This window comes from Terrapene carolina, unplaced genomic scaffold (genome assembly GCF_002925995.2).
Source record: "Terrapene carolina triunguis isolate 2854851 unplaced genomic scaffold, T_m_triunguis-2.0 Scaffold139, whole genome shotgun sequence".
NCBI lineage: Eukaryota > Metazoa > Chordata > Testudines > Emydidae > Terrapene > Terrapene triunguis.
Genome location: NW_020664490.1, coordinates 2,863,447 through 2,888,976, shown reverse-complemented (window position 1 = coordinate 2,888,976; position 25,530 = coordinate 2,863,447). Strand labels below are relative to the sequence as shown.

Below are 25,530 nucleotides of genomic sequence, written 5' to 3'. Positions count from 1 at the left end.
CTAATGTCATGGAGAGCTTCCAGTCTTGTTACCAAAGCCTTGAAGTTGACTCTGTTAATTGGGGTTCCAGAGAACTGAGCAGAGCACTGGGATGCTTGTGTTGCTGAGTAGACAGATGAACTGCTGTATTCTGAACTTTGAACTGTAGAAAAGGAACCTGGATCCCCACTGCCAAAGATCTGGGAATATGTTTCAGAAAATTAGCTGTATTTGTTTCATCTCAAGAGAAGAGGTTCTCAGACTTTCTCCACCTGAGACGCCCGAATCAGCTATGATTTCTTGTTGGAAATACAGTCTCAATCTTTTTGCAATTCTACCCACAGTCCTTTAGTCACGAAAGCAGTGGGTGGGTTCTGATGCTGGGATGCTCTTGGAGAGGCAGGTTTCTGCTGCTTTTGTGTATGGTGGGTTCTCAATGTGAGGCCAGGAGAGTATTGGCTAGTGGAAGCCCTGATGGAATGGAGGTGTTGCTTATGGAAATTAGAGAATTTGAATGCTTCTTCATCTCTCTTTTTCTTTTTTCTCCCCCCTTACCTGCTCTGTGCATTGCACCTGGGATATGTACTTAAACATGTCAAGAAGCTGGTTGAGCAATGTGAGAAGTAAGGTCAAGGAAGCTGGCTTCTCACCATTTTTAAGCAGAACTTGCAAGGCAACATAGCATTCTGGTTGCAATAGTTTCTAAGACTTTCCTAGAATTACAGTGGTGCTGTTTTTATCCAGATAGTGTCAAATGGGACATTACAGACTTCAGAACGTGTTTACCAAGCTAGCTACCAACCAGGATAGCTATTAACTTTGCACACATTAACAATTTGTCGGTAGTCTATAAATAGTTTTAGGGATCTTTTTTTTTAGTGCAATGATGCAAATACTACAAATTGCTCCATCACCTTAGTTACCTAACTTAAATAAGCAGTTCTGTAGCACTATTTAAAATGCAGGACTTTAAAAGAAACAACTGTGGGACACTGCTGATAATTATTTTTAGAGCACAGTAAGCAGCTGTCTTCAGATGGTGGTCCACATTCCACACCCTTCTCTCCTGTTCAATATATGGAAACATTCAGCGCAATATTGATCTAAAGTTTTGTGTAACTTTCTTCTGTTTCAGCTTTGGTTTGCATTTGTTAATGGATTTTCTGGGCAGATTTTATTTGAGCGATGGTGCATCGGCCTATACAATGTGGTAAGTATTCCATGTCTCGGCTTGATGGTATGCAGAACCTCAGTGACATTCCATTGTTGTTTATGTCTGTGCAGTTTATCTCAGCCATCCATCTGCATACATATCATGAAGTACAAACACATTTTTAGGGCCTTTGTTGATCTGCCCTAGACTGTAGATGCGAAAGATCCTGGATGTTTATTTTAATCACAGCAAATGTATTTGGAATAGTGCCTTGAAAATATTAGCACTTTTATCTTAATAATATGCTTTCATTAGATCTCTGTATGTTTATGCAATTCAAATTGTTCAAAGTATTTCAAACTATTTTTTATATTTAAACATTTTTATTTTTCTTCTTTTTTCCTAGTCAACATAAATATATATTTGTCTTGTATCATGTTTTTGGACATTTTGTCCTTCATTCATTATTGTATTATGGTAGCTTCTAAAGCCCCTTATCATTTTCATCCATGGGAGGCCATTTTTAGGCATTTATCTTCCACAATTAATACTAAAGATTTATTCTGTTCCCTGGTTTTATAGAAACTTGGTCTATCAATTCACTGACATCTGCTAGTGACATTATTAGTTACATCTAGTCTGGTGCCTGGATCCACAAAGCTTGACTAAGGCAACTGGGAAACTGCAGGGACTTTTGCCAACACGTGTGAAATTTCCCCATTGTGTGTTGAGTTTTTTTGGAAATCTTTGGGATTTTTTAAAACAAATTTACTCCAAATATGTGAAAACACCAAAAGTCATCAAATAAACTGTTTATATCATTAATGAATAGTTTTACGTAAAGTTTACTTTTTGTTTGACCAGGACTTGTTTCAAAATTTAAAAATTATAATCCCACACAACCCAGTGTCAAATAAAAGGAGATTTTAGGCCAGAGATTTTACATTCTCTCAGTTCTTTGCATCACCCTCACTAAGAGATCTTGAAGTTTTCCTAAAGCACCCCACTCCATCTCTTCAATTCACATATTTGCATCTATAAATCTTTTAACATGATTTCTTTTCAGATTAATCCAACTACCCTGAATTAAAGCACTTTAACTGGCTACTGCTGCTGAAAGCAATGAAGAAGTAGTGAACCATGTTGCCTTTAATTACTGTTATTAGGTCTCAGAATTAACATTTTGGTTAGTTCTCTTCAGATGAATGGCAGTTCAGTCTAATCCTAAAGCTATTGTTTCATTATGTCTATATATTCCAGGGTCACTAAAGACCGAATCCTGCAGAGTGCTGGAGGCACTCAATAACTCAAAGGGATTAGGCTTTAGGATATCACTGTGTGGCCCCATTCTGCTACTCGCACCAATGCTGAATAATCCTTTACTTCTTCATAAGTAGTCAGGGGTGCTGCTGGAACAATTTGTATAGTGGGGGTGCTGAGAGCCATGGAACCAAACAATAAACCCTGGATATAATGGAAACCACTTCAAGCCAGGGGTGCGGCAGCACCCCCACCTCCCCTAGTTCCAGCCCCTATGTAAGTAATCCCATTACAGTGTTACTTAGTGTGGGTAAGGTTGGTAGAACCAGAATTCAGGCCTTGCATAGGTTTGCCTTCGAAGGTTACCTTCATAACCAGATGGGCTAAAAGATCTTTTTTTAAAGTGAAAACGTAAATACTGCAGAAAACTTGGGAAATACCAAAAATCCCTGAAGACACCCTAAATCCATCCTATAGCGTGGAATCTTCATGGAGCGCATTAGACTAGTGGCCTTAGTTTTGGCTCTCATATCCCATATGAGAGTGCTGCCATTGCAGCCATCTGGCCTGTTGCTTTATGACTAATTTAAAAGATTACATCATTCATGTAGAAAATGTGCTTGCAATTACTGATCCCCGCTAATATCCAGCCCTGTGTGGAAGTGAATCTTCACCTAAACTCTCCAGACATAGTATGCATTGCTGGCAGGAATCACAATCCAGCATACAAGCAAGAGATTTTGTAAAGATAATAAATAAAACTGCATCTAATCAGAGATTGTTAGCTGAACTGTAGAAAATTGGATTAGAAATTAATTTCCTAGCATGAAACTGTCAGTTTAGAAAATGGGTGAAGATGAAGGAGGGAGAGTATAGTTTTAGGCTACATTATAATAAAACTTTGAATTTATAGCGTCTTCCATCCAAGGCTCTCAGCACACATAGCAAATGAATTAAGTCTCCGAGGACCTGGGTAAAGTAGGTATGATTGTCACGATGGTACACAGGAGGAGGTTGAGGAACAGAGAAATTAAGGGCCCAATTCTGCAACACTTACCCACATTGAATAGCCGTTACTCATGGGAGTAATCCTTTTGACTTCAACAAAACTATTCACATGCCTGAGTGCTTTTCATTGTGAGTAAGGTTTGCCAGAATTAAGCCCAAAGTGACCTGCCCAAGGTGCTTCAGAGTCTCCCTCTTCCTTTCCTCCCCTCTGACACAGGCCAGGATCTGAAGGTACATGGCCCTAGCAATCCCTCTCCCTTCTCAGGACCACAATGTGGGGTTGAGCCATCCACAGTAGTTCTGGAGCTGAGTGTTCCTTTGAGAAGACCAAGCATCCTTCAAAAAGGAGAGGCCTAGCAGCAGTGCCCACAGCCACAGCTGTCAGTAGCACAAGGTGTTGGGGGTGGGTGCTAGCTGAGCCCATTTTACTCCCAGCCCCACAGAGCCAAAACTTTGGGGGCACATGCCCCCCAGAAACCCCTCCTCCTAGCAGCATCAGGAACCCCATAATGTCAGCATTTCTGGTCTATGAGCTGTTTCGTGGCATTGGGAGATTGGCTGTTGGGTGCAGGAGGTGTGGGTAAACGGGTAGGTAATTAACTGAGCAGGGGAATAGGATTTTCTCACTTCTTGTAGTTTACTGCTGCATGGACTCATCCCTGCCCCTGGATGCAGCAGGGAGAGTTGGATAACCCTTGAGGTCTTAGTGGTCTCTGAGCCCCACGTGCTGTCAAATTTATTTGATATTTTTTTGGTATGTTAAAGGTGCCTACAGCTTTTATATAGGAGGTTTTTTTTAATGATTTCTAGAAATTGAAATAAAAAAATGAAAATGTAAAAAGAAGGGGTCTGATGTCCTAAGGAGAATGGGGAGAGTTTGTAGTTTTTAAAAGGCACTAATAATGCTAGATAGAGGAGTAGTTGGGTTAGATTGTATAAAGCCCTTCAAAATAAATAAATCAAACAGTAGGCAAAATCTGGGTCACCTTTTTCAGCCAGAGTGGTGGTGGAAGCAAATATTAAGGGAGCTGCACAAGGGGCTGTGGCTTAATAGGGAATTTTTAGACGTGATCATTTAAAAACCTCAATACTTGAAATGCCTCAGAAGGATCAGGCGATGCACATTGTTAACCTAGGGAATTATGTGACCATGTTATTGTTATATTCATTCTCCCTCCCTGATTCCTACCTCCACTCACCTAAGCCTTGCCTTTAATTAGATTGTAAACCCTTTGGTGCATAAGAGACCATATCTAATCTTTCTATTTATATGCTCCCTATCACCATAGTGTATGAGCACTTCACAATCTTTAATGTATTTTTCCTCACAACACCTTGGTGAGGTACTATTTGTCAAAAACGAAATGTGGAGGGTTGGACCTAATGGTGGAAGCAGTGGCAGTCTGGTGTAGTGCTTGGTTTGGTGGCATCTGAGCCAGGATCCGAAGTCCGAGGTTGGACCTGGACTCAGGAGCGGGTTTGGAACAAAGCAAGAATAGGGTTGGAAGCTAGGCTGGAGCAAGAACAGGGTTGGAGCAAGTTAAGGCTTGTGGATGGAGTTTGTCATTACTATCAGACAGGGGAGAGTTCCAAGAATGAATTTAGCCTCTCCGTAACAGCCTTGTCTTTCTTGAGTGCTCCTTTAGCACCTCGGTCACCTCGTGGCCCCACTGAATGTTTGGCAGGCTTCCTGCTTCTGATGTACTTTAAAAAATGTTACTGTTAGTTTTAGTGTCTTTTGCCAGTTGTTCTTCAAATTCTTTTTTGGTCTGCCTAATTATAGTTTTACACTTGACTCGCCGGAGTTTGTTCCTTTCTATTTTCCTCACTAGGGTTTAACTTCAAAGGATATCTTTTTGTTTCTAACCACCTCTTTTACTCTGCTTAGTCAAGGTGGCATTTTTTTAGTCCTCTTACTTTTTTTGGCCGAATTTGTCTGTGTGCTTATGAATAGTTTGAGCCTCCAAAATGGTGGTATCCTCTTAATACCAGGCACTCAAGTTTACCCATCTTACTGTTTAGACTTCTTGTGTTTGTAGACAAGCACTTATAAAATTTGTCAGTATTTAGTTGTCTGCCTTTGTATGATGTAATTGAACGGGACTCTTTTTTGTTTGTCTGTTTCTCTTCAGTTCCTACCTGTACTTTATCAACCTCTGTCATCTCCTCTTTACCAGGATATAGAATATCCCCTTTAATAAATCCTCCCCTAAGGGATGTAGCTGTCCGAACTGTGTGCTCCTCTGCACCTGTCAGCTTTCTCCCAGCCCTTAGTTGAAAAACTCCTCTATGATCTTTTTAATTTTACATTTCAGCAGTTGAAAAACTCCTCTATGATCTTTTTAATTTAACATTTCAGCAATCTGGTTCCATTTTGGTTTAGGTGGAGCCCATCCTGGACTTGAGTTTCTTACCTATCAGCCTACATATGACCTCCAGGACTTCTCTCCTACTTTTCCCTATGTTACTGGAACCTACATGTACCATGATCATTGGCTCCTCCCCAGCACTGCATATAAGTCTATCTTGGTGTCTTGAGAGGTCTGCAACCTTCACACCCGGGAGACAATTCACCGTGCAGATCTTCCAGTCATCACAAACCAACTATCTACATGTCTAATAATCGAATCCCCCATTACTATTACCTGTCTCTTACTAATAACAGAGGTCCACTCCCCCAGAGAGGTATCCTCAGTGTGAGAGGATACCGTGACATCATCTGGAAAGAGGGTTCCAACTATGGAATTACTTTCCTCTGCTCCAGCTTGATGTTCTCCTTCCCCGAGACTTTCATCCTCCTCAACAGTATAGTTGGTCATTCGGTTTGGTCATTCAGGTACATCACTGGATGCAACAGGAACAATAGGTGACATTGATTGAGAAACTCCTGAAAGTCCCAGCAGAATTCAGATCTCTCTGCTAGTGGATCTTCAGGCCTAGGTCCTGGGCTATCGTGGCTAATGGTGAGAGGGGCCCAGGACTGCTGGGACATGAGTGCAGAAAGGTATTTTCCCATTATAGCTGGGCCACTGGTTCTGGTGGTTTGAACTAGCTCTGCCATCTCAATGGCAGAAGTGCCTGCAGATTTCATTTTGACTGTAAGGGGGCACTTACAGGCATAGAAAAACCATTTTGGCCACTGGGCCTGATAGCACAGTCTGCCCAAACTCAGAAACTGAGATGTGGAGGGTCAGGCCTAGTGGTTGGAGCAGAGGCAGTCTGGTCTAGTGGTTGGTGCAGTGTCAGCCAGGCCAGGAACCGGAACCATAGGTCAGAGCCAGACTCAGGAGTCAAGAGTGGATTAAGAACAAAGCAAAAGTAGTGCTAGGAGCAAGGCCGGAGCAAGGGCAGGGCTAGAGCAGGCTAAGGCATGTGCAATCAGTCACCACTTTCAGGCAGGGGAGAGTTCCAAGCCATGAAGTGATGTTGGGCAGACTGAGCTGCTGTTTCTCCCATGAGGCTTATATATCTGCCCTGAGAATCACCAGACTAGCTCCTGGCTTGTGGATTGGCTGAAGCCTAGCACAGGAATGACTCAGGGGAGATGATGGAGGCCTATAAAATCATGAATGGTATGGAGAAAGTGAATAAGGAATTATTTATCCCTTCACATAACACAAGAACCAGGGGTCACCCAATGAAATTAGTAGGCAGCAGGTTTAAAACAAACATAAGGAAGTACTTCTTCACACAACGCACAGTCAGCTGGTGGAACTTGTTGCCAGGGGATGTTGTAAAGCACAAGAGTATAACTGGGTTCAGAAAAGAATTAGATAAGTTAATGGAAGATAGGTTCATTAGTCACCATTAGTCAAGATGGTCAGGGACTCAAACCTCTGACTGCCAGAAGCTGGGACTGGACAACAAGGGGTGGATCACGTGATAAATTACCTTGTTCTGCTCACATCCTCTGAAGCACTTGGCACTGGCCACTGTTGAAACACAGGATCCTGGGCTAGATGGACCATTGGTCTGTCCCAGTGTGGCCATTCTAATGTGGCTTAATCAGGCTTTTGTTCAGGGATGACTCATCATCTCATACCATTGTCCCGTTTTAGAGTTGGAGAACTGAGGTGCAGAAATCTGAAGGGCGAGATTTGGAAAGGTATTTAGGAGCCTAAAGATGCAGATAGATGCCATGGTGGATTTTCAAAATCTCCTAGGTACCTAACTCCTGTTATCGGGAATTTAGCATTTTTAAAAATCCCACTAGGTGTCTAACTCCCAGTAGGAGTTAAGTCCCTAGGCATTTTTGAAAGCCCCACTGAGTGCCTATCCACATTTTTAGGTCATAGAATCATAGAGTTTAAGACCAGAAGGACCACCAGATCATTTAGTCTGACCTCCCTGGCCTAAATACCTTTAAATCTGATCCTATGTCTACACTGCAGTTCAACACTCATGACTGACTTGAGCTCACAAGACTCGGGCTATGGGACTGTTTAATTGTGGTGTAGATGTTCTGGTTTGGGCTGGAGCCTGGGCTCTGATACCCTCCCACCTCGTGGGGTCTCAGAGCCCAGGCTCCACCCCAAGCCAAAATGTCTGCACTGCAATTAAACAGCCCCGTAGCCTGATCCCCGTTAGCCCAAGTCAGCTGGCATGGGCCAGCCACAGATGCACTGTAGACATACCCTCAGTGACTTTCCCCAGATCACACAGAAATGTCTGTGGTGGATGAGAATCCTATGAGTTTGTGCCCTTCGTAGCACAAACAGGATCCTGATCCTGACTGGAGCCCTTGGGTTTTAATGCAATACAAATGATAATACGTCCATATTTATTTCATTCAGTGTAAACATTTTCTGTAGCTGCTATCAAAAAGTATATACGTGCAGAACAGTAATTACTAGACAAAGTTCTGAACTCCAAATATCTCATAAACAGATCTTTCCTCCAAAAACTCATGTGAAAAAGCAGAAACAAAATAGAAACAAAATGCTGGTCTCTGTTTCTTTCTCTAGATGTTCCTCTGACCTAGCAATATCACTTCTTTTTTGTCTGGATTCAGTCTGAGTTGGCATACTCCTATCAAGGTTCATGCCTCACTTAGACACCACAGAAGGCCAGAAATAACAGAATCTAGAATGTTCTTTATTTTTTAGAAGTTTTTGTCTGATTTCCACATTTACTTGCACTAATGTCTTTATAATCTTTGCTTTAGTAAAACAAATGAAATACTTTCCCGGCTCCAGTTGCAGCTATGTTTGAACCAACTTACCTCAAATCTTTTCCATAATGTACATGCCAGCCTTTCTTTTTCAGGCTTTAGATACATTTTAATGTAACTAGACTAGTTGTCTAATAATATGACATGAAATACTGATGCTCAGCTTATTAGTTAACAGCAAGAGTAAGAACTACCTTTTCTGGCTTCTTTTTGTCCTTAGGTTAAGTACAATCAATAATAAGAATTATGAATCACTGCATTTCAGGTTTTGGTTTGATTGAAAATTATGTCAAATTACACTCTTGGGATGAGATTCTGTCCCGACTGAACTCAATGGGAGTTTTGCCATTGACTTCAGTGGCACCAGGATTTCACCCTAGATCTCAAACATTATCTTGGACCTACTTATAAAGTTAATAGGTGTTTTTTAATTAGTGTTTGTTTTCTTTGTAGATTTTCACAGCATTGCCACCCTTCACTCTGGGAATCTTTGAACGATCATGTACTCAAGACAGCATGCTTAGATTTCCCCAGCTCTACAAAATTACTCAAAATGCAGATGGGTTCAACACGAGGGTAACGGGAAATGTTTTATTTTTTAAAAAAATTAAAAGAAAAATACTAGCATTATATTTTTAAGTCTTGTTTTTTTCAGTCTTAAAGGCCTCATTCAGTTTTATGCCAGCATAACTCCCTTGAAATCAGGGTTGTCCTTGCTTCCTAAAATGTTGTGTTCTTTTGAAAATAATTTGCTGTTTCTGACTAGAAGAATACTGACTAGAAGAGAGGCCAGAACTAGAATGATAGGCCTGAAGTCCATCCAAATTTTGGGGACGTTCAGATTAGGGCCCATAACTGAATATGAATTTTGCAACTCATAGCTGACTCTACCTAGCAATATATGGCCTGACTGCTTCTTTCAGAGAAGCTGGATGAGCTGTGCCTGGTTTTTGAGTTTCATATTGAAATGCTGCCATAATCCTACCTACCAGCCTTGCTAAATCTCTTTTTAAAGTTTTTCTTAAGTTAGGATGATTTTATTCTTCCTGTCATTGCAGAGGGTTAAGAATTTTGCAGATAAAGTTACACTCTTGTATTTTCTTTTAATATTTTGGAGAATATCCTACACTTTCTGTTTCGTTGATTTACTGACCTCTTTGTGCTAAGAAATTTCACCATTTGATGTTCTGGGGGTTTTTTAATGAGTAATTAAATATACTCTTGAAACAAAGCAAGGTCCTAGGTTTGTTTTGTCAGAGGGATTCTAAGATTTCAAAGAACAAAATTGCAGAATATGCAAACCTCTGACATATGAGAAACATAAGACTTTTAAATGGGACATTGTGGGGTACAAAAAGTACTTTTCTCCATTAAAAGAAAATAAAGTAACTGTTTCATTGCATTAATAGTCCTGTCTATCATCATGATAATTTGAGCAATTAAACAAAGGTGAATCCACCTGCTCATATTCTGATGAAGATTTTTGGGGGTAGTATCTTTGCCCTAGTATAATCTGACATACTGTATTTAAAAAATCCTTCAATTGAAGCAGAGTTGTCTGGTGGTAGCACAGAAATTACATAAAAAGTGGATGAGGAAATATATTTCAGAAAAGTTCAAGTATTGCAGTTTAGGAGAAACATTACACTCTGCCAGTAAATTTCACAATGAAGTATTTGTTGGGAGTTAGAGAGAGATCAAGATTTTTGGCGGACTCCTGACTTGCTTGGTTTGTTTTCCCTCAGGTTTTCTGGGGTCACTGCATCAACGCCTTGATCCACTCCATCATTCTTTTCTGGTTTCCACTGAAAGTGCTGGAACATGGTAACTGCTTCATTATTTCAAATGTCAGCAAGTAGCGTTCAGTCGTCCCAGTGCCAATGTGTTTGCAGAGCTGGAGGTCACAACTGGTTCTAAGAAAACTAATGATGATAGACAGTCGGACCGGTTATAGCTTCTAGCCTTGACCATTTATCAACGCTGACCTTTGGAAGCCACTCTTCTTGCATTTGACATGGATATCTTCCATATAGTGACTTCCATACGTAATTTTTAGTAAGCCTCTTTCAGTCACACACTTATGTCTTCTGAAGGTTCTGAAATAAAACATGGGTTCAGGCACACACACAAAATCTTCAGTTTTCTTTCCTTTTCAAATATTTTCATTCCTCATATCACATACTTGTACAGTGTTCATATAGTGAGTTTTATATCTTTACAATAGGGAAACCTTTTGCTTTATATTTGTTGGGCCTTTTAAATTCTACAATAGTCTCTTCCCAAATTGCCTACAAAATGCAGGATAATTCCAAGAGTGACCCAACCAACTCCCACTGAAGTCAATGGAAGGGCTTCTGTTCACTTAAGTGGAAGCTGGATCAGGTTCAGAGTTAGAAAAATTAGGAAAACAGAATTTGCCCTATCAAATGAGACAGTGACATCCTCAAGTCTGGTATCCTGCAGCTGCCAATGGCAATTGCTTGGTACTTTACAGAAAGACAAGAAATCCCACCCTGTACCCAGCCAGAATGTACATAGCATTACTCCTGGGGGAATTCTGCGCCACTGCGCATGCACAGAATTTATGTCCCCCATAGATTTCTTTTCTTCCCCGCAGAAAAATGACTTTCTGACAGGGAAGCAAAAGGAAGCCACAAGAGTGGTCAGACGACCCTCCCCTGCAGTATGTTTCCGGTGCCCAGGGCAGCCGGCAGAGAGGTAAGCCACTGTGGGGCAGGGGACGGGACTGGAGAAGACCTGGCTGGTGGCTCCTACCCTGCGCTGGGTTCAGCAGCTAGTCCCAGCTGGGCTGGTGAGGACAGGACTTCCTCTCCCCCTGCACAGCATCTGGGGCCATGTCAGACCCACCCCCAGATTTCTCCCCAGGCTGTAGGAAGCTCTGCAAACTCCTCCCCCGCTTCCTGCACCCATTGCTCCTCAGCTGCAGGGGGAGGGATCACCGTACAGTGAATTGATACCCCATCCGCCCAACCCCTATGCATCCAGACCCCCTCCCACCCACCCCCCCCCCCCCCCCCTCCCCCCCCCCCCCCCCCCCGCACCCAGAACCCCCCCGATGAGCCCCACTCCCCCTGCACCTGGACCACCCCGACAAGCCACCCGCACCCGGATCGCCACCCTACCGAGCCCCAACCAGCTTCACATGGATCCCCACTCCACTGAGCTCCACTTCACCAGCAACTGGAACCCCCCCACTGAGCACCCCAGATCCCCCTGCTGAGCTCTATCCTCCCCACATCCAGACTCCCCCTCCCCGCTGAGCCCCAACCACCTTCACCTGGACCCTCCTGCAGAGTCCCATTACCATGGCACCCAGAACCCCACAACAAGCCCCTGTGCATCCAAATCCCCCCTGAACTCAGATCCCCTACTGAGATTGCATCCAGATTGCCCCACACAGAGCCCTCTCAACTCACACCTGGATCCCCCCACACTAAGCCCCTCCACACTTGGATCCTGCATTGCTGAGCCTGCCTGCCCACACCTGGTGCACCAGGCACGGAGGGGCAGGGCCCTGGAGTGTTTCTGGGGCAGGCCCAGTCTTTGTGCTATGTCAGGGTTGGATGCAGCCTCACCGCTGAATCCGTGTCCTGGGGGGTGGGAGGGGAACTGCACAGTGATCTCCCACCTCTATGCAGCCACTGACCTAAGCTCCCCAATGCCATGCTGAAGCCTCCACATTTATTTGACAAATAAATTTTGCAGAATTTTGCAATATTGTGCACATAATTTTTAATTTTTTGGCACAGAATGCCCTGAGGAGTATACATGCACAAGACAAACTCTTACAGTCTACTTATTACCTGACTCAAGAAATAGGATTACTCATATCTTATCATGCATAACAACCAGTACTGTTATTGGGTTAAAATAAACAGCTCCTCTCTAAATTCTGTTTTAGGTTGATCTGTCCAGAAGTTACAATTAAGAAACTTTTGTTTGTTTATATTTTTTTCCTTAACTTCTTGATCTGTCCCTAACTATTATCTTAAATACAAATATTCTCTTAAAGTGCCCTTTTAGGTGTCAACAAATGAAATAGATTATGATGCTCATTCTTCTCCAATATTAATAATTTAATTTCTGAAAAATTATGCTAAATTATGCTCCAAAGAGGGGCGAATATAAAGTTTTCAACTTTCTTTATGTTGGAGTAAAAAGTGTTTTTAAAGCTTCAGACAAAAATGTTTCATTCACACTGGGATGTTCTTTACCCACTTGAGTTCCTTAGGATAAAGACTGCATATATTCAGTGAATGCATATCCCTAAAGATAGATATTTTCTGCACATCTTCAGATTCTTTCTTATTAACAGAAAGGACTTTCTTTGCAGGGCCACTGACTTCCCAAAGAATGAGGTCATGGAATGCAGTATAATGTTAGAATATTTAAAAAAATCTAGTAATTACATTGAAAAGTACTTAGATATCTGAACTTAAGTGTTTCCCATGACACCGTACTATAAGTACAGAGTAACTAGGCCAGATTACATTGGATCCATGACAACCAATATGGCCACACATAGACAAATTTCACTACAAACTTAAGCAGCAGACACTAAAGTAAGCCTCTCTTGGCATTGTTAAGATGCACTGGAGATAATAGAAGAGATAAGGTGATTACAGTTTTCTATGACAAGAAACCAAACAAGCTCCCATCCATACTGGCTAGGAAGCAGTTTTAAATCACACCACACTTTCAGTAAATACCTTTTATCTCTCTCAGCAGCCAGGGATGCCAAATGGCAAGACCTAGACTAAAGGATTCCCAGGGGGAAAAGTAAGTTACAGTTCTGACCCCCATCATTTGTCCAATACCTTCACCTTGATCACCTTAATCAATTGATCCTTCAGCCCTCGTATAGATTGTGCTGATCACAACACGTCTTCCATTCTTCTCATATCCTGGCCTTCCTTTTCCATGTGCAGCCATGTCTTTTCACAATAAAATCTTCCCATCTCTTTGGAGGTCGGTCAAGTGGTCGTTTTAGTTGCCAAGTGGTACCCACGGGAACAGCTGCAGTCCATCGATTGTCAGTGAGCTTCGCTATATGCCCGGCCCATCGCATTTTACTATGCCTGCTCTCAACAACAATGTCCTACACTCCACATTGCTGCTGTCTGATCACTTCATTGGGAACTCGGTCACAGATTGAAATTCCCAGAATTCTTCTTTCCATCACCCTCTCCATGACAGACAGTTGCTGCTCCTCTGTCTTCGTCAGTACCCATGTTTCGCTGCCGTACAACATTGCTGGCAGTACTGTTGAGTTGAAGAGGTTGGCACGTGTTGCCTTGTTGATTTTTCCTTGGAGGACATCCTTGAGAGAATTGAATGTGCACCAACTTGCTTGCTTTCTTTGCGAGAGTTCACCTTCCTGATCATGCCGCATGTTAATTTCTTGGCCTAAATAGACTTATTGCTCAACTTCTTCTATTTGTTCTCCCTTGCCTGTTATTTGGGCTTTTGGTAAGGTGTCAGACCACATAAATTTCGTTTTGGAGCAGTTAATTTTCAGTCCGACTTGGCTGCTTTTTGGGTTGAGTTCTCGCGGCATTTTCTGTAGTTTGATAGCATTTTCGGCGATCAACACAATATCATCCGTGAATCTGAGATGGTTTAACTGCTCTCCGTTGATGTTGATTCCACCCTTCCAATTTATCTGCCTCATTACCATTTTGAGGCAGGCTGTGAAGAGTTTCGGTGAAACTGTCTCCTTGTTTCACACCTTTCTTAACTGGGATGCAAAGGGGAGTATCAAACAAGGTTATATCTGTTGTGCAGTCAGAATTTGCTTCCTTTAATAGTTTGATATCGTTTGTGTCAATGTGCTTTCAACATTGCATTGATCTCTGTACTGTCGAACGCTTTTTCATAGTCGATGAAGGCAATACATAAAGGGAATTTGTATTCCCGTGAGAGTTCCAATAGCTGGTTTATAGTGAAAATATGGTCCATTGTACTGAAATTCCTTCAAAAGCCTGCCTGCTCTCTTGGCTGCTGCTTGTCCAGACTCTGTGAGAGTCGGTTTGTTATTATTTTGGTGAACAGCTTATAGACATGTGAGAGCAGGCATATTGAACAATAGTTGTTTAGATCTTCACGGTCGCCCTTCTTGTACAGCAGAATGGTGTTGGACTCCTTCCAGCTAGATGGTATCTTCTGCATTTCCAAGTAACAGCTAAACCTCTGAGCAAAGGTTTCCCAGAGGTCTTGGCCTCCAGCTCTTATTTCGATTGTCAGTCCATCTTTACCTGGGGCTTTTCCTTCCTTCATTTTGTGAACTGCATGTTGAACTTCTCTGACAAGGACTGGGAGTACATGCTCATTGGTCTATTGAAGTGTTGGTTACTGGGACATTTATCTGAGACGTGAACAGTTCGGTGTAGAAATCTTTGCAGACCACTTCCATCCCTGTTCTGTCAATTACTGGTTTTCTGTCCCTGTTCTTCAACACCATTATTGTTGATCTGTACAGTGTCAATTCCCTTTTGCATTTTTTGAGGCTTCTGTGATCTTCAGCCATCTTTAAGAGCCTTTCATTTTGGTACTTCTCGAAGTCCTCCTTTAGTCGTCTTCTTATCAACTTGCAGAGGAGGGAGTAATCAAATTTGTCACCGTCATTTTGCTTCATATTCCTCTGCTTCTCTAGCAAGTTCCGTGTTTCCTCTGAGATTCTTCCCTTCGCTCTTTTCAGTCTTTCTTTCTTGGCTAATTTCACACATTGCCTCAACTTATCAGTGAAGTTTTTATAATCCTCATCACCATTATCTATAAGACTCCAGTCTTCTTTAGAAATGTTCGCTTTCAAGATTGCCTTGTCAAATATTTTTGGCCGCTGTCTCTGATTTGCCATCTGTAGTGCTTTCTTCTCCACTTTTTCATTGAAGTTGAGCCGTGCTCTGAGCAAGTGATGGTCACTACCGGTGTTAAATGATGGCACTACTGAGATGTCTTGTATAATGCGCCACTTATTGATCAGAATATAATCAATCTTGTTCTTGTTCTTCGCATTGGGCACGATTCATGTCCACCTCCTCTTGGCCTTCTTCTAGGTGTTACCAATGAACATTTCTTTAGTCTCCGCCAGAGTTGCCAGTCGCTTTTCTCGTGGATTCTGTTCACCAGTGCCATACCTTCCAATTAATTTTTCACCTTCTTTCCCTCTTCCAGCTTTGGCATTGAAATCTCCCTTCGCAATCGTATATGTGGATTTTTGAGCGAGGGTTTCCTCGAGCTCCTGGTAGAATTCTTCCACATCGGCATCTTCGCTTGTGCTTGTGGGAGCATAATTCTGAATAATCTTGAGGGTGCTGTTCTTGTTCAGTTGGAGGTGTGGCACTCCAATGCATGATGACTTGAACTTGCTGGAGATGATTTTTGAAGACCATTCCTTGTTGGTGATGAAGCCGATTCCTCCAACGGTTCTTGCGCCTTCTCCTTTTCCCAACTTGATGGTACTTTTTTCTCTCCACTTCACTTCCATCTCCTTTCTTCATTGTGTTTCGCAGAGACCAAGGTTTCCTCAGGCTGTCCTTGCCTTCTCCTCCATTAGATGGTTGATCGAATTGCCTCTCATCAGTGTCCTGCAGTTATAGGTGCACACTGAAAGGGCAGTCCTTTTTCTGGCTCCTGAGATTCTTAACAGCCTCTCATCGACTGAACTCCCGACTACTGTCATAAAACGGATCAAGGCGCGCACGGGGAGCTGGGACCCATTTATTCATGTTGTTTTAGCCATTTCTTCATCCACCCACTGGCTATGCTGTCAGTGGTGAGTTTACCTCCTCAACTTAGCTAGCACCCAACCTCAAGAAGGAGGACAGATGTCCTCTCCCTGGGTTGTTAGTCTGACACCTTAATAGCATGGTTGAACCTACTGAAGAATACACTCCGCTATCCTCTCTGTCAGACAAGCCAGGGTCACTGCTGCGCCACTTTGAGGCATTAAGGTAGGATTTTGCAGCAGTGTCCAGTACCACTTCAATGTAATTATTGAGCAGCAAATCCAAACTGGATGGTCAGTGTAACTACACTGGTCGGACAGTAGGTGATTGCAAATGTACTTTTACCTAAAAAAATCTAAGTTCAAATGCTGTTTAGTTCACAGATGAAAACAGGCCTTCGCCTTTAATGAACATTTCTCCGCCTAACTACAATTTGGAATAATTAAAGTAGGCATGATTGGCAGCTCCTACTCAGGAGAGGGTTAAGGTTTGAAAATTGAGGGTATTGACGAGCAGGACAGAGCTGTATCAGCAGAACTCTGTCGGGAAGCTGAAAAAAGCTGCTGCGTCTGCTTGAATGAAGATCCATGATCAATGTAAGACTACAAGCCATATCAGTAAATGATCCCAGTTTGCTAATATGAAGTCCAGTCCTGCACATAAATTCAAAAAGTGAAACCACTCAAGGTCATAAGCACTATGCCAAGTCTGTTCCAACTCCAGTCTTGTATACTTCTCTAGCAGACATCTTGAAACCTATGAAAACATAAATGGTGTTCATGCTTGGGTAATGCTTGAAGGTTCCAATAATGATGAGTCCATTTGGCATTCATGTGGCTGTCATGTGTTCTTTCATAGACCTCTATTTTAAGTTGGCAAGTGCTAAGAATGACTAAATGGACACTTGAAGTATTGCTAAGCTTGGCACTTTCAGATGATAGATCAACCTGTACTCACACCCTTCTGCACGCTTTCTGCCAGGAGAAAGGGTGTCTAAGACTGAATGCCAGTCAGTTGATACATTAACACCCATTAAGATGTTTTAGGTGTTACATGTATCCACTAGCAACCTCATTTGGCTACAAATCACTACAAATCATTTTATGTTTAAAAACTATTTACTTTGAAGGAATATCAAATTTAAAAAAATATTAGAGGTGTCAATATGCAGCACAGAGTGACACAGAAAATTCCTTAGCTCTTCTAGACAATTTGTTTGTTAGTGCCTGGCAAACATTCATTCTCTCACTAAAATAGTTTTTAACAACTAAGGTTGTGACTGTGCTATTTCTGAGCATATAAAGTGCTATTTCTGAGCATATAAACACAACACTGCATTACCAATTTCTAACATATTGCTTTTTTAAAGTGCTTTGAGAAGCATAGAGTATGAAAGGCACTCTACAAAGACAAATTCGGGAGAGATTTTTTCAAGCACGTTATTGAAAATCTTTGTCTTTGAAATTCTCCCCTTTTATTCCATTCTATTGATACACTGATTATCAAATATGATGATAAGCTTTGTTATCTCTCTTTCAGATGCAGTGTTCACAAATGGCCAAGGACCAGACTATTTATTTGTTGGAAACATCGTTTATACAGTAAGTTCTTAGCATTTATATCTTAGCAATTTTGCTGAATAGTAGAGTTGCTTCCAATCAGACACTGGTATACATCAGTAGGTGTATGAGTGAGATTAGAATTACACCGTGTGTGTGTGTGTCTGTGTGTGTGTCTGTGTGTGTGTATAAATGTTTTGTCTTTTCTTTTTCATTCCCTCTTTCAGAAATTTACTGAACAATATTGTGTAAAAATTATGCTTTTAGTTCTGTTAGGTGCCCAGAGGCCTTTGGGGATGGACAGCATATAAATAAAAGTATTGTTATTTTTAGAAGGGGGAAAGTTAAACAGCTAGGTGTGGGATATATATGCTGAATATAATATATTTCCTCCGTTTCTTTCTTTCCACAGTATGTTGTGGTTACTGTTTGTTTGAAAGCTGGTTTAGAGACCACAGCATGGACTAAAGTAAGTGGTCCTCAATCTTTTTTGGTATCTTTCTTGCCCACATCTCTCTTCATATTTTATGTTTTATATTTTAATATAGAAATTTACAATTTTTTGTATTTAGGTTTGAAGTGGAGGTAGTGTAGTTGTATTTTCATCTGGGGTACAATCATCTGGATTTTCCTTGCTTTTCACTTCATAGAGTATGTTTGTATTAGGGGATAACTGCAGATGACAGAGCATAATTAGGGCCCTACCAAATTCATGGCTGTGAAAAACGTGTCACAGACGGTGAAATCTGGTTTCCCCCCATGAAATCTGTATAGTAGATTTCATGGGGGGAGACCAGCGTTTCTCAAATTGGGGGTCCACCCAAAAGGGAGTTGCAGGGGGGGTCACAAGGTTATTTTAGGGGGGGGTCGCGGTATTGCCACCCTTACGTCTGCACTGCCTTCAGAGCTTGGCAGCCGGAGAGCGGTGACTGTTGGCCGGGCATCCAGCTCTGAAGGCAGCTCCCCGCCAGCAGCGGCACAGAAGTAAGGGTAGCAATACCACAACCCCCCCACCCTCCACAATAACCTTGTGACCCCTCCATAACTCTGTTTTGCGCCAGGACCCCTACAGTTACAGCACCATGAAATTTCAGATTTAAATAGCTGAAATCATGAAATTTACTATACCAGACCCCCGCTAGAATGTGGGGTTTTGGATCCATGCGCGGTCCCGCGTTAACGTGGGGACCTCGTTATAGTGGGGACCGCGTTACCATGGATTCCAATGAAGGTAATTAAATTTGGGATCCATGCGCAGTCCCACGCTATAACCGAATTCGCGCTATAGAGACACGCGTTCTAGCGAGGGTCTGCTGTATTTCAAAAATCCTATGGCCATGAAATTGACCTAAATGGAGCGTGAATTTGGTAGGGCCCTAAGCATAATATAATGACAAGGACGTGGCATCAAAACTTTGAAGTGGAAAAAGAGAAACATTTTTATTAGCCTGGCTCCTGTAAACAGTCTAAATTAATATATTGAGTATGGCCATCATTGGAGTAACTCCATTAAAGTCAGTGAATTTGGCCTGTAATCTACATCTTTTCCATTATCTGATCCACTACATAGCCACTTTGGAAGTAATACATGCAGTACCAAACAAAAGGTGTCCAGCAACCAATAGGTAATTAGGGCTTGACCTCCACTGACTTCAGTTGGCTTTGTGCCAGACCCTTTTTTTGGGCAATTCTTTATTTTTCAAGTACACTGAGTTTTTTATATACTAGTGCTCTCTTTGTGTTTTCAAATATTGTTGCATTTTCTGAACCACAGAATTGATTAGATGTGGGGATAATTGAAAACCGTACATATTCTCTGACCCTCAGATTCATGAGTCATTCACAGCAATGATTGGCTATTACTTGCTGTCCAATAGGTAGGCATACCATTGGTGGCAGAATCTAGGGTAATAGCATCCAAGAAATCCAGTGATTTTCTCTCTTGATGCCTCCTTAACAGAATTTTTTCAGAAATATTAACATCTAAATTTTCCAAAATGACCAGTGGTTTTTGGGTGCTTCAATTTTTAGGCACCCAATTTGAGACATCTTATAGGAGTTTGAGGTGTCTTAAGTGGGGCATATAAGAATCAAGGCATCCAAAATCACTAATCACTTAAAAATGTAGGCCACGGAGTACTCTGCAGGCTATATATGATTCAGCTGCAAATAACTTTCTTTTTGTAACTGTTAACTATACCAAACTCTTTGGAACAGGGACTATTATGTCTGTAAAGTTCCTCACAAATCATTTATTCTTATTTGCGTAGTAACAATAAAGGTTTAACCCGGTGGTATTACTAGTATAAATGGAGTGAGGTGGTCTAGTGTTCTGAGCACAAGCAGGTGATCCAGGGGCTCTTGCATTCATATCCCATCGGACCCCACTGACTTCCCTTAATGGACTTGGCCAAGTCCTTTAATCTCACTGCCTCCGCTCCTCCAGCTTTAAAATGTAACAATACTTACTTAGATACCTCACAGAGGAGTCGTGAGGATTAGTTAGTTAATGTTTGTACAACATTTTGAAGATGAAAAAGTGGATCATTTTATTTGACTTTATTATTTTGAATGTGGTGCCTCATTCCCTCATCTAAAAAATATAAAAGAACATAAGTGCTATTTTTGTTGCTGTTTGTTCATAGATTTTTTTTTAATGTGTAGTTCAGTGCCATTTTAAAATGTAAAACATTTATTAAAAACAAATGAACACCACACACACTCTAAGTGGATGCATCCAAATCTGCTTCCTAGACATATGGGGCCTCTTCAAATCCTGTAACATTCAGAATAATTTGATGTTTCTTATCCCTCTTCCCTGAATAATTATCCCCATGTGACTGAAAAGACACCAATTACTGACCCTGCTGCTTTCTGAATTTAGCCAAAAAGGCACTTATACTGGTCAATAAATCCCTATGTTTTTTGATACTAGAATTTTATTAATAAAATGTCAGCATGTGCAAAAAATCTTCCCTGTCAGCAGGACATGTTTTTTTTTTCCTCCTTTCTTTTATATATTAGTTGCATGAGTTTTTCTGATATAAAAATAATGTAAAGAAAAGTTCCTCCTAATTCCTCACTCACTGACTTGGGCCCTGTGGTGATTTGCTTCTCCTTGGGGGCCTTGTGTTGGTAACACTTATTGTTTCAGCTGTGAGTGAATCAATGCATGGAGAACATTCGTATTACTTGAAGAGTATTAAATGTATGACTGAGAGCCTCTTCTCCATCATCGAGTGGATTGGTTACATGCAGGTTTATTCTCAAGAGTGAGAGATACACTTGGCCACATGAGAGAATGTGATAGGTATAACTGAAAGCTCTAAATATAGATCTGACACAGATGCACAGCAGATCCTATCCTGACTTATCCAGTAAGCAGGGTGGAGGGAGTGGTCTGACCAATGGTCGTTCCATGACGTACAGCTAAAACTTTAGAGTGGCACAGTTCAGAATGACTTACTGCTGTACATAGTTTATATGTAGCACGGCAACATGCTCTTCACAACTAACACTTATAGTAGCTCAGCTTCCTGCCTCAGAAGAGCTTACAAATTAATTAAAATAGCTAGGGTACACAGAGCAGCAAGAGAAAACTGGAGACACTATGGGCCTGATCTTCCTTTGACTTACATTGATTTTATACCTTCAACAGTTACTTCTGGTTTACACCTATTACATCAGAATAATCAGCCAGTTCATTTTAGTGTGAAATCAACAATGCGAGACAACCCAAATTAAGTGTTTAAGGAGGAATTTCAAGCAGGAGAGGGAGGGCACATGGCATACAGGAAGTAAGAGGCTGTTCCAAGCCTAGGGATCATGAAAGAAGGCACATGGCTGAAAGCTGGAAAAGGACACGTATGAGGTGTTGGGAGAAGCCATTAACGTGACCATAAGAAGAAAGATGGGGAGGACACGAGAGAAGAGATGTAAGTAGGGGCAGCATCAGAGCATGATGAAAGTGAGGCTGAAGAGCTTAAAGCTGTTGTAGAATTAGAGAAGCATCTAGTGAAGGGTTTGCAGAGAGGGGCAATGTGGTTGGAGCAAGGGGAGAGGAAGATGCGCTTTCACCCTCATTCTCCATAAATACACCTGTTAAAAAGCAAAAAAAGCCCTTACAGATCTTCCTCCGCTTATTTTTGTCACTTTTAATCTTAGTGACTCTAACAACTTGTAGCAAAAGCTTCAACCTGAACAGTGCTGAGTCTGCTGGCTTATTGCCTGAAATTGCTGCAGCTCAGAGGGAGCAATAATCTGCTCTGAAAATGATTTTTTGCAGGGTTTTTTCTCATGTAATTCTATTTTTTCTTTAAATATGAATTCCTGCAGCAGCTCCACAAGAGCTGAATGCTGGGAGGTGTTCAGCGCCCTCAGCTACCACAGAAGTCTCTGATTCAGGAGAGCACTTAAGTATGTGCTTAAGTCCATCCCTATTTAGGAAAGGACCTAAGCATGTGTTTTAAGTGCTTTTCTCAATCAGAACTAAAGTCAGTGGGAGATGATGACACTAACGCCTTGTGAGATTGAGCCCATAGTGAGCACAGAAACAAGCTGCCCCTGTATTATTTACATTCATTTAAAATAAAGTAAACATTAAAAACTGTAAGAAAAACTTTTAAAATAGTAACTAAAATGAGTTGTTTTTTACAAGCAGCCTGTTCAGGAGGCAGTATGTCTAAGCAAATAAATCATTCCAGCTTTCTGCCTCATATTTTGCCATCTATAAAATTAAGGCACTAATATTTCCAGATCACCCCATCAGGCTGTTTTGAGGATTAATAAGTTCATTTTATAAAGCAACTTTAACACACTTAACTATGTAAATGCTAAGTGTTGTTAGCAGTAAGATTATTACTATTAAAATTATTTCTTTAAAAATTTTGGTCTGGTATGTATTCTAAATATTTTTTACTTATTTTTTTAACCACCTACAAGCTGTCAAAATAAATATGCATGAGAATGCAAACTGGTACAATAGGACCTTGTTAAATGACCTGATGGTCCATCATATTTTTCTCCAGAAAGGTCATCAGCATTCACCTTTCAGAATGTGGATTAGTAAGATTCTCTCAACACACAATCAGAAAGTTCAATATATGTCTGTGATCAGCATTTAAAATATGTATTTATTATTAAGAACTATACCCTGCATCTGTCGTGCTTTTCATCCAGGATCTCAAAGCACTTTACTAGCATTAATTAAGCCTTACAGTACCCATGCAAAGCAGGTATTATTTTACTTGTTTGACAGATGAGTAAATTGCAGCTCTGGACGTTGAAGTGATTTGCCACCTAGAAAAATCAGTGACAGTTTCAGGCACAGAATCTTGGCGTCCTGGCTTATAGTTCCCCTGCTCTATCTGCTAGATAACACTCTCTCCTTTTTTTGAAATGCAATAACACATGACAGTGCGTGTGAGCCCAAATAAAATGGCATTCACTTCTTCAGTATTAAAGGTAACCTCAGCTTTCCATCTTAAGTCTCTAAAACCCTCCTTTGGCAATAGTGTATATGTACAGTCATTTATGACATCACACTGTTTGTATTCAACTTATGCAGTACATCTCCTTGATCACTTTGGTATTATGTTGCTTCCTTTTCCCTCATCCATTTCTTTTAGTTGTTTAGACTGTAGACTCTTCGGGGCATGGATTGTCTTCCATATCCATAAATCACCTAGCACATATTTAAAAAATAATCAGTACATAATAGTGATTATTCTTGTAGTCGTTGTGTATAACACACTATTAGCTTCTTCCAGTAATGGCTATGTTAGTGTTGCACGTGGCTTATATGCATACATGCAATGGCATAATAGAACTTTTGTGGGTGTGATCTCTAACTCATACCTTTGAAAACGTCCACGTTGGTGCCTCACGTAACCCAGTATGAGTAAAATGGGAACCAGGAGTCAGAGGGCACCTCAGAGTTCTAAGGAAAATCTGATGAGTTTCTGAGGCTACAAGTAAGATAGACTAGCTGAAAAGGTTGTCTGTGTCATGGAGAAAAGATTAAAGAGGGGAGCTGTCTGTGCTGTTTAAACCAGTCTGTGCCACTGGCCTAAAACCAACTGCAGTAGACAGCTGTGAGTTGAGAGTGACAGAGATCTGGACAGAAAAAGATTCCTAGGAGAAAAATAATAATGTGGGCATTATTAAGTGGAAAGAGAGCTGTACTGTGTTCTCTTTTGTCACCTCTACAGTTTAGCCACCTGGCCGTTTGGGGAAGCATGCTGCTCTGGTTGGTGTTCTTCGGAGTCTACTCGGCCATCTGGCCCACCATTCCCATTGCACCAGACATGCTTGGACAGGTTAGTTTTCATGCTTGGATATGGGAAAGATTGGTGAGTGTGCTTTCTGACTGCAGCCCTTTGTCTTCAGTGCCTTGGGAAAGTAATATTACCTGCATTGCTCATACAGCAACAGGATGGTGCCTGTAAAGGAAATGCCTTCAGTGAGTGCACCTAAGCTTTAGTTAAAACCTCCCTGCACCCCGCAAGTGTTAAAGTTTTACAATAGTAATTAAAACCAATTAGCTTGGTTCTCAAAGTTATTCACAGTGTAAGTCACTGTATGTGCTGTAGATAGTCTATGGAGTTTTCCCATTGATTTGGGTGGGAATGGACCTAGGCTCTTCATTAATAATGGCTTTGGGAGATTTTCTTGGTAACAAAGGTTTGACAAAATGCCAGACAAAAATTTGACATTTTAAAACTTTGGGTTGTGTGTTTCCTCTGTTCGTATACTCAGTTTTCTGCTACTCCTTTCTCCTAACTTGTTAAAAGAAAACAGAGAATGTACCTGAAAACAACTTATGGGATGGTCAGAAATAGAAGGGAAGCTTATACGTTATAGGTCCCCTGACAATGTTAGTGGAGTTCTGGATTTGTTCCTTCATTGTCAGTTGTTGCAGGTGGTGAAATTCACCCTGTCATTATTTTAACCAGTGGTGAACAGAGAGAATAATGAGCCTGTCAAAACTCCTTCAATGAGAGTATTTCGAATAGGAGAGTCCTCGGAAATGAGGGGCTAGCAAATATACCATAAAATACTACTCCAAGCAAACTCCAATGTTGTCGCAGTAAGTTACTGGAAAAGATACTCTTACAGCAAGTTTGGAGTTACCTTTAAAGATGCTTTTGTTTATAGAGAAGAGGAAAAGGCAAAATGAGAATGGTTATAATAGTGGACCTAAGCAAATTAATTTTTATACATTGTCATCTTTGCACATTAGAAACACAAAGCATCCGTGAACTTAATTAATTATTTATAAGGTTACTTTTCACATAATTTCATATAGTGGTTGGCATCCTTTCGTCTGCGAGAGACGGTGGGAATTGCAACCTATGATGTAGTAATTCTGGCATCATTCTGCTTCAGCATGGTTCTGGTCTAATAAATATTTCATTAGATTGTGGTACAATGCAGAGGATAATGGAGATTTTAGTAGATTATCATGGACAGCTTTCTAAAGCAAGGAGAGAGAATGACAGCTGACAGGATGGGATCAGCCATCATATGACTGGCAGAGACAAACACCAAATTCCTTTGATAGTATTTCATAATGTCCTCAGTGTGTTTCACAGTGCACATTTGCATCACCAACTCTAATTCACATTTCCATAAATTAGGCTGAAATTTGATTAA

At 41.2% G+C, this 25,530-nt stretch overlaps 1 protein-coding gene across 1 annotated transcript in view; it reads left to right on the top strand.

Annotated features, from left to right (window-relative positions):
• The window catches only part of LOC112112818 (phospholipid-transporting ATPase IB-like), a 422,105-nt gene extending 396,826 nt beyond the window's left edge, over positions 1–25,279 (top strand). The window contains exons 27-33 of the mRNA XM_026653425.1: positions 1,115–1,189; positions 9,024–9,146; positions 10,316–10,394; positions 17,858–17,919; positions 18,290–18,346; positions 24,087–24,194; positions 25,184–25,279. Coding sequence (XP_026509210.1) covers positions 1,115–1,189; positions 9,024–9,146; positions 10,316–10,394; positions 17,858–17,919; positions 18,290–18,346; positions 24,087–24,194; positions 25,184–25,279 — 600 coding nt within the window. The remainder of the gene's footprint in view (positions 1–1,114; positions 1,190–9,023; positions 9,147–10,315; positions 10,395–17,857; positions 17,920–18,289; positions 18,347–24,086; positions 24,195–25,183) is intronic.
• Positions 25,280–25,530: the final 251 nt, after the last annotated feature.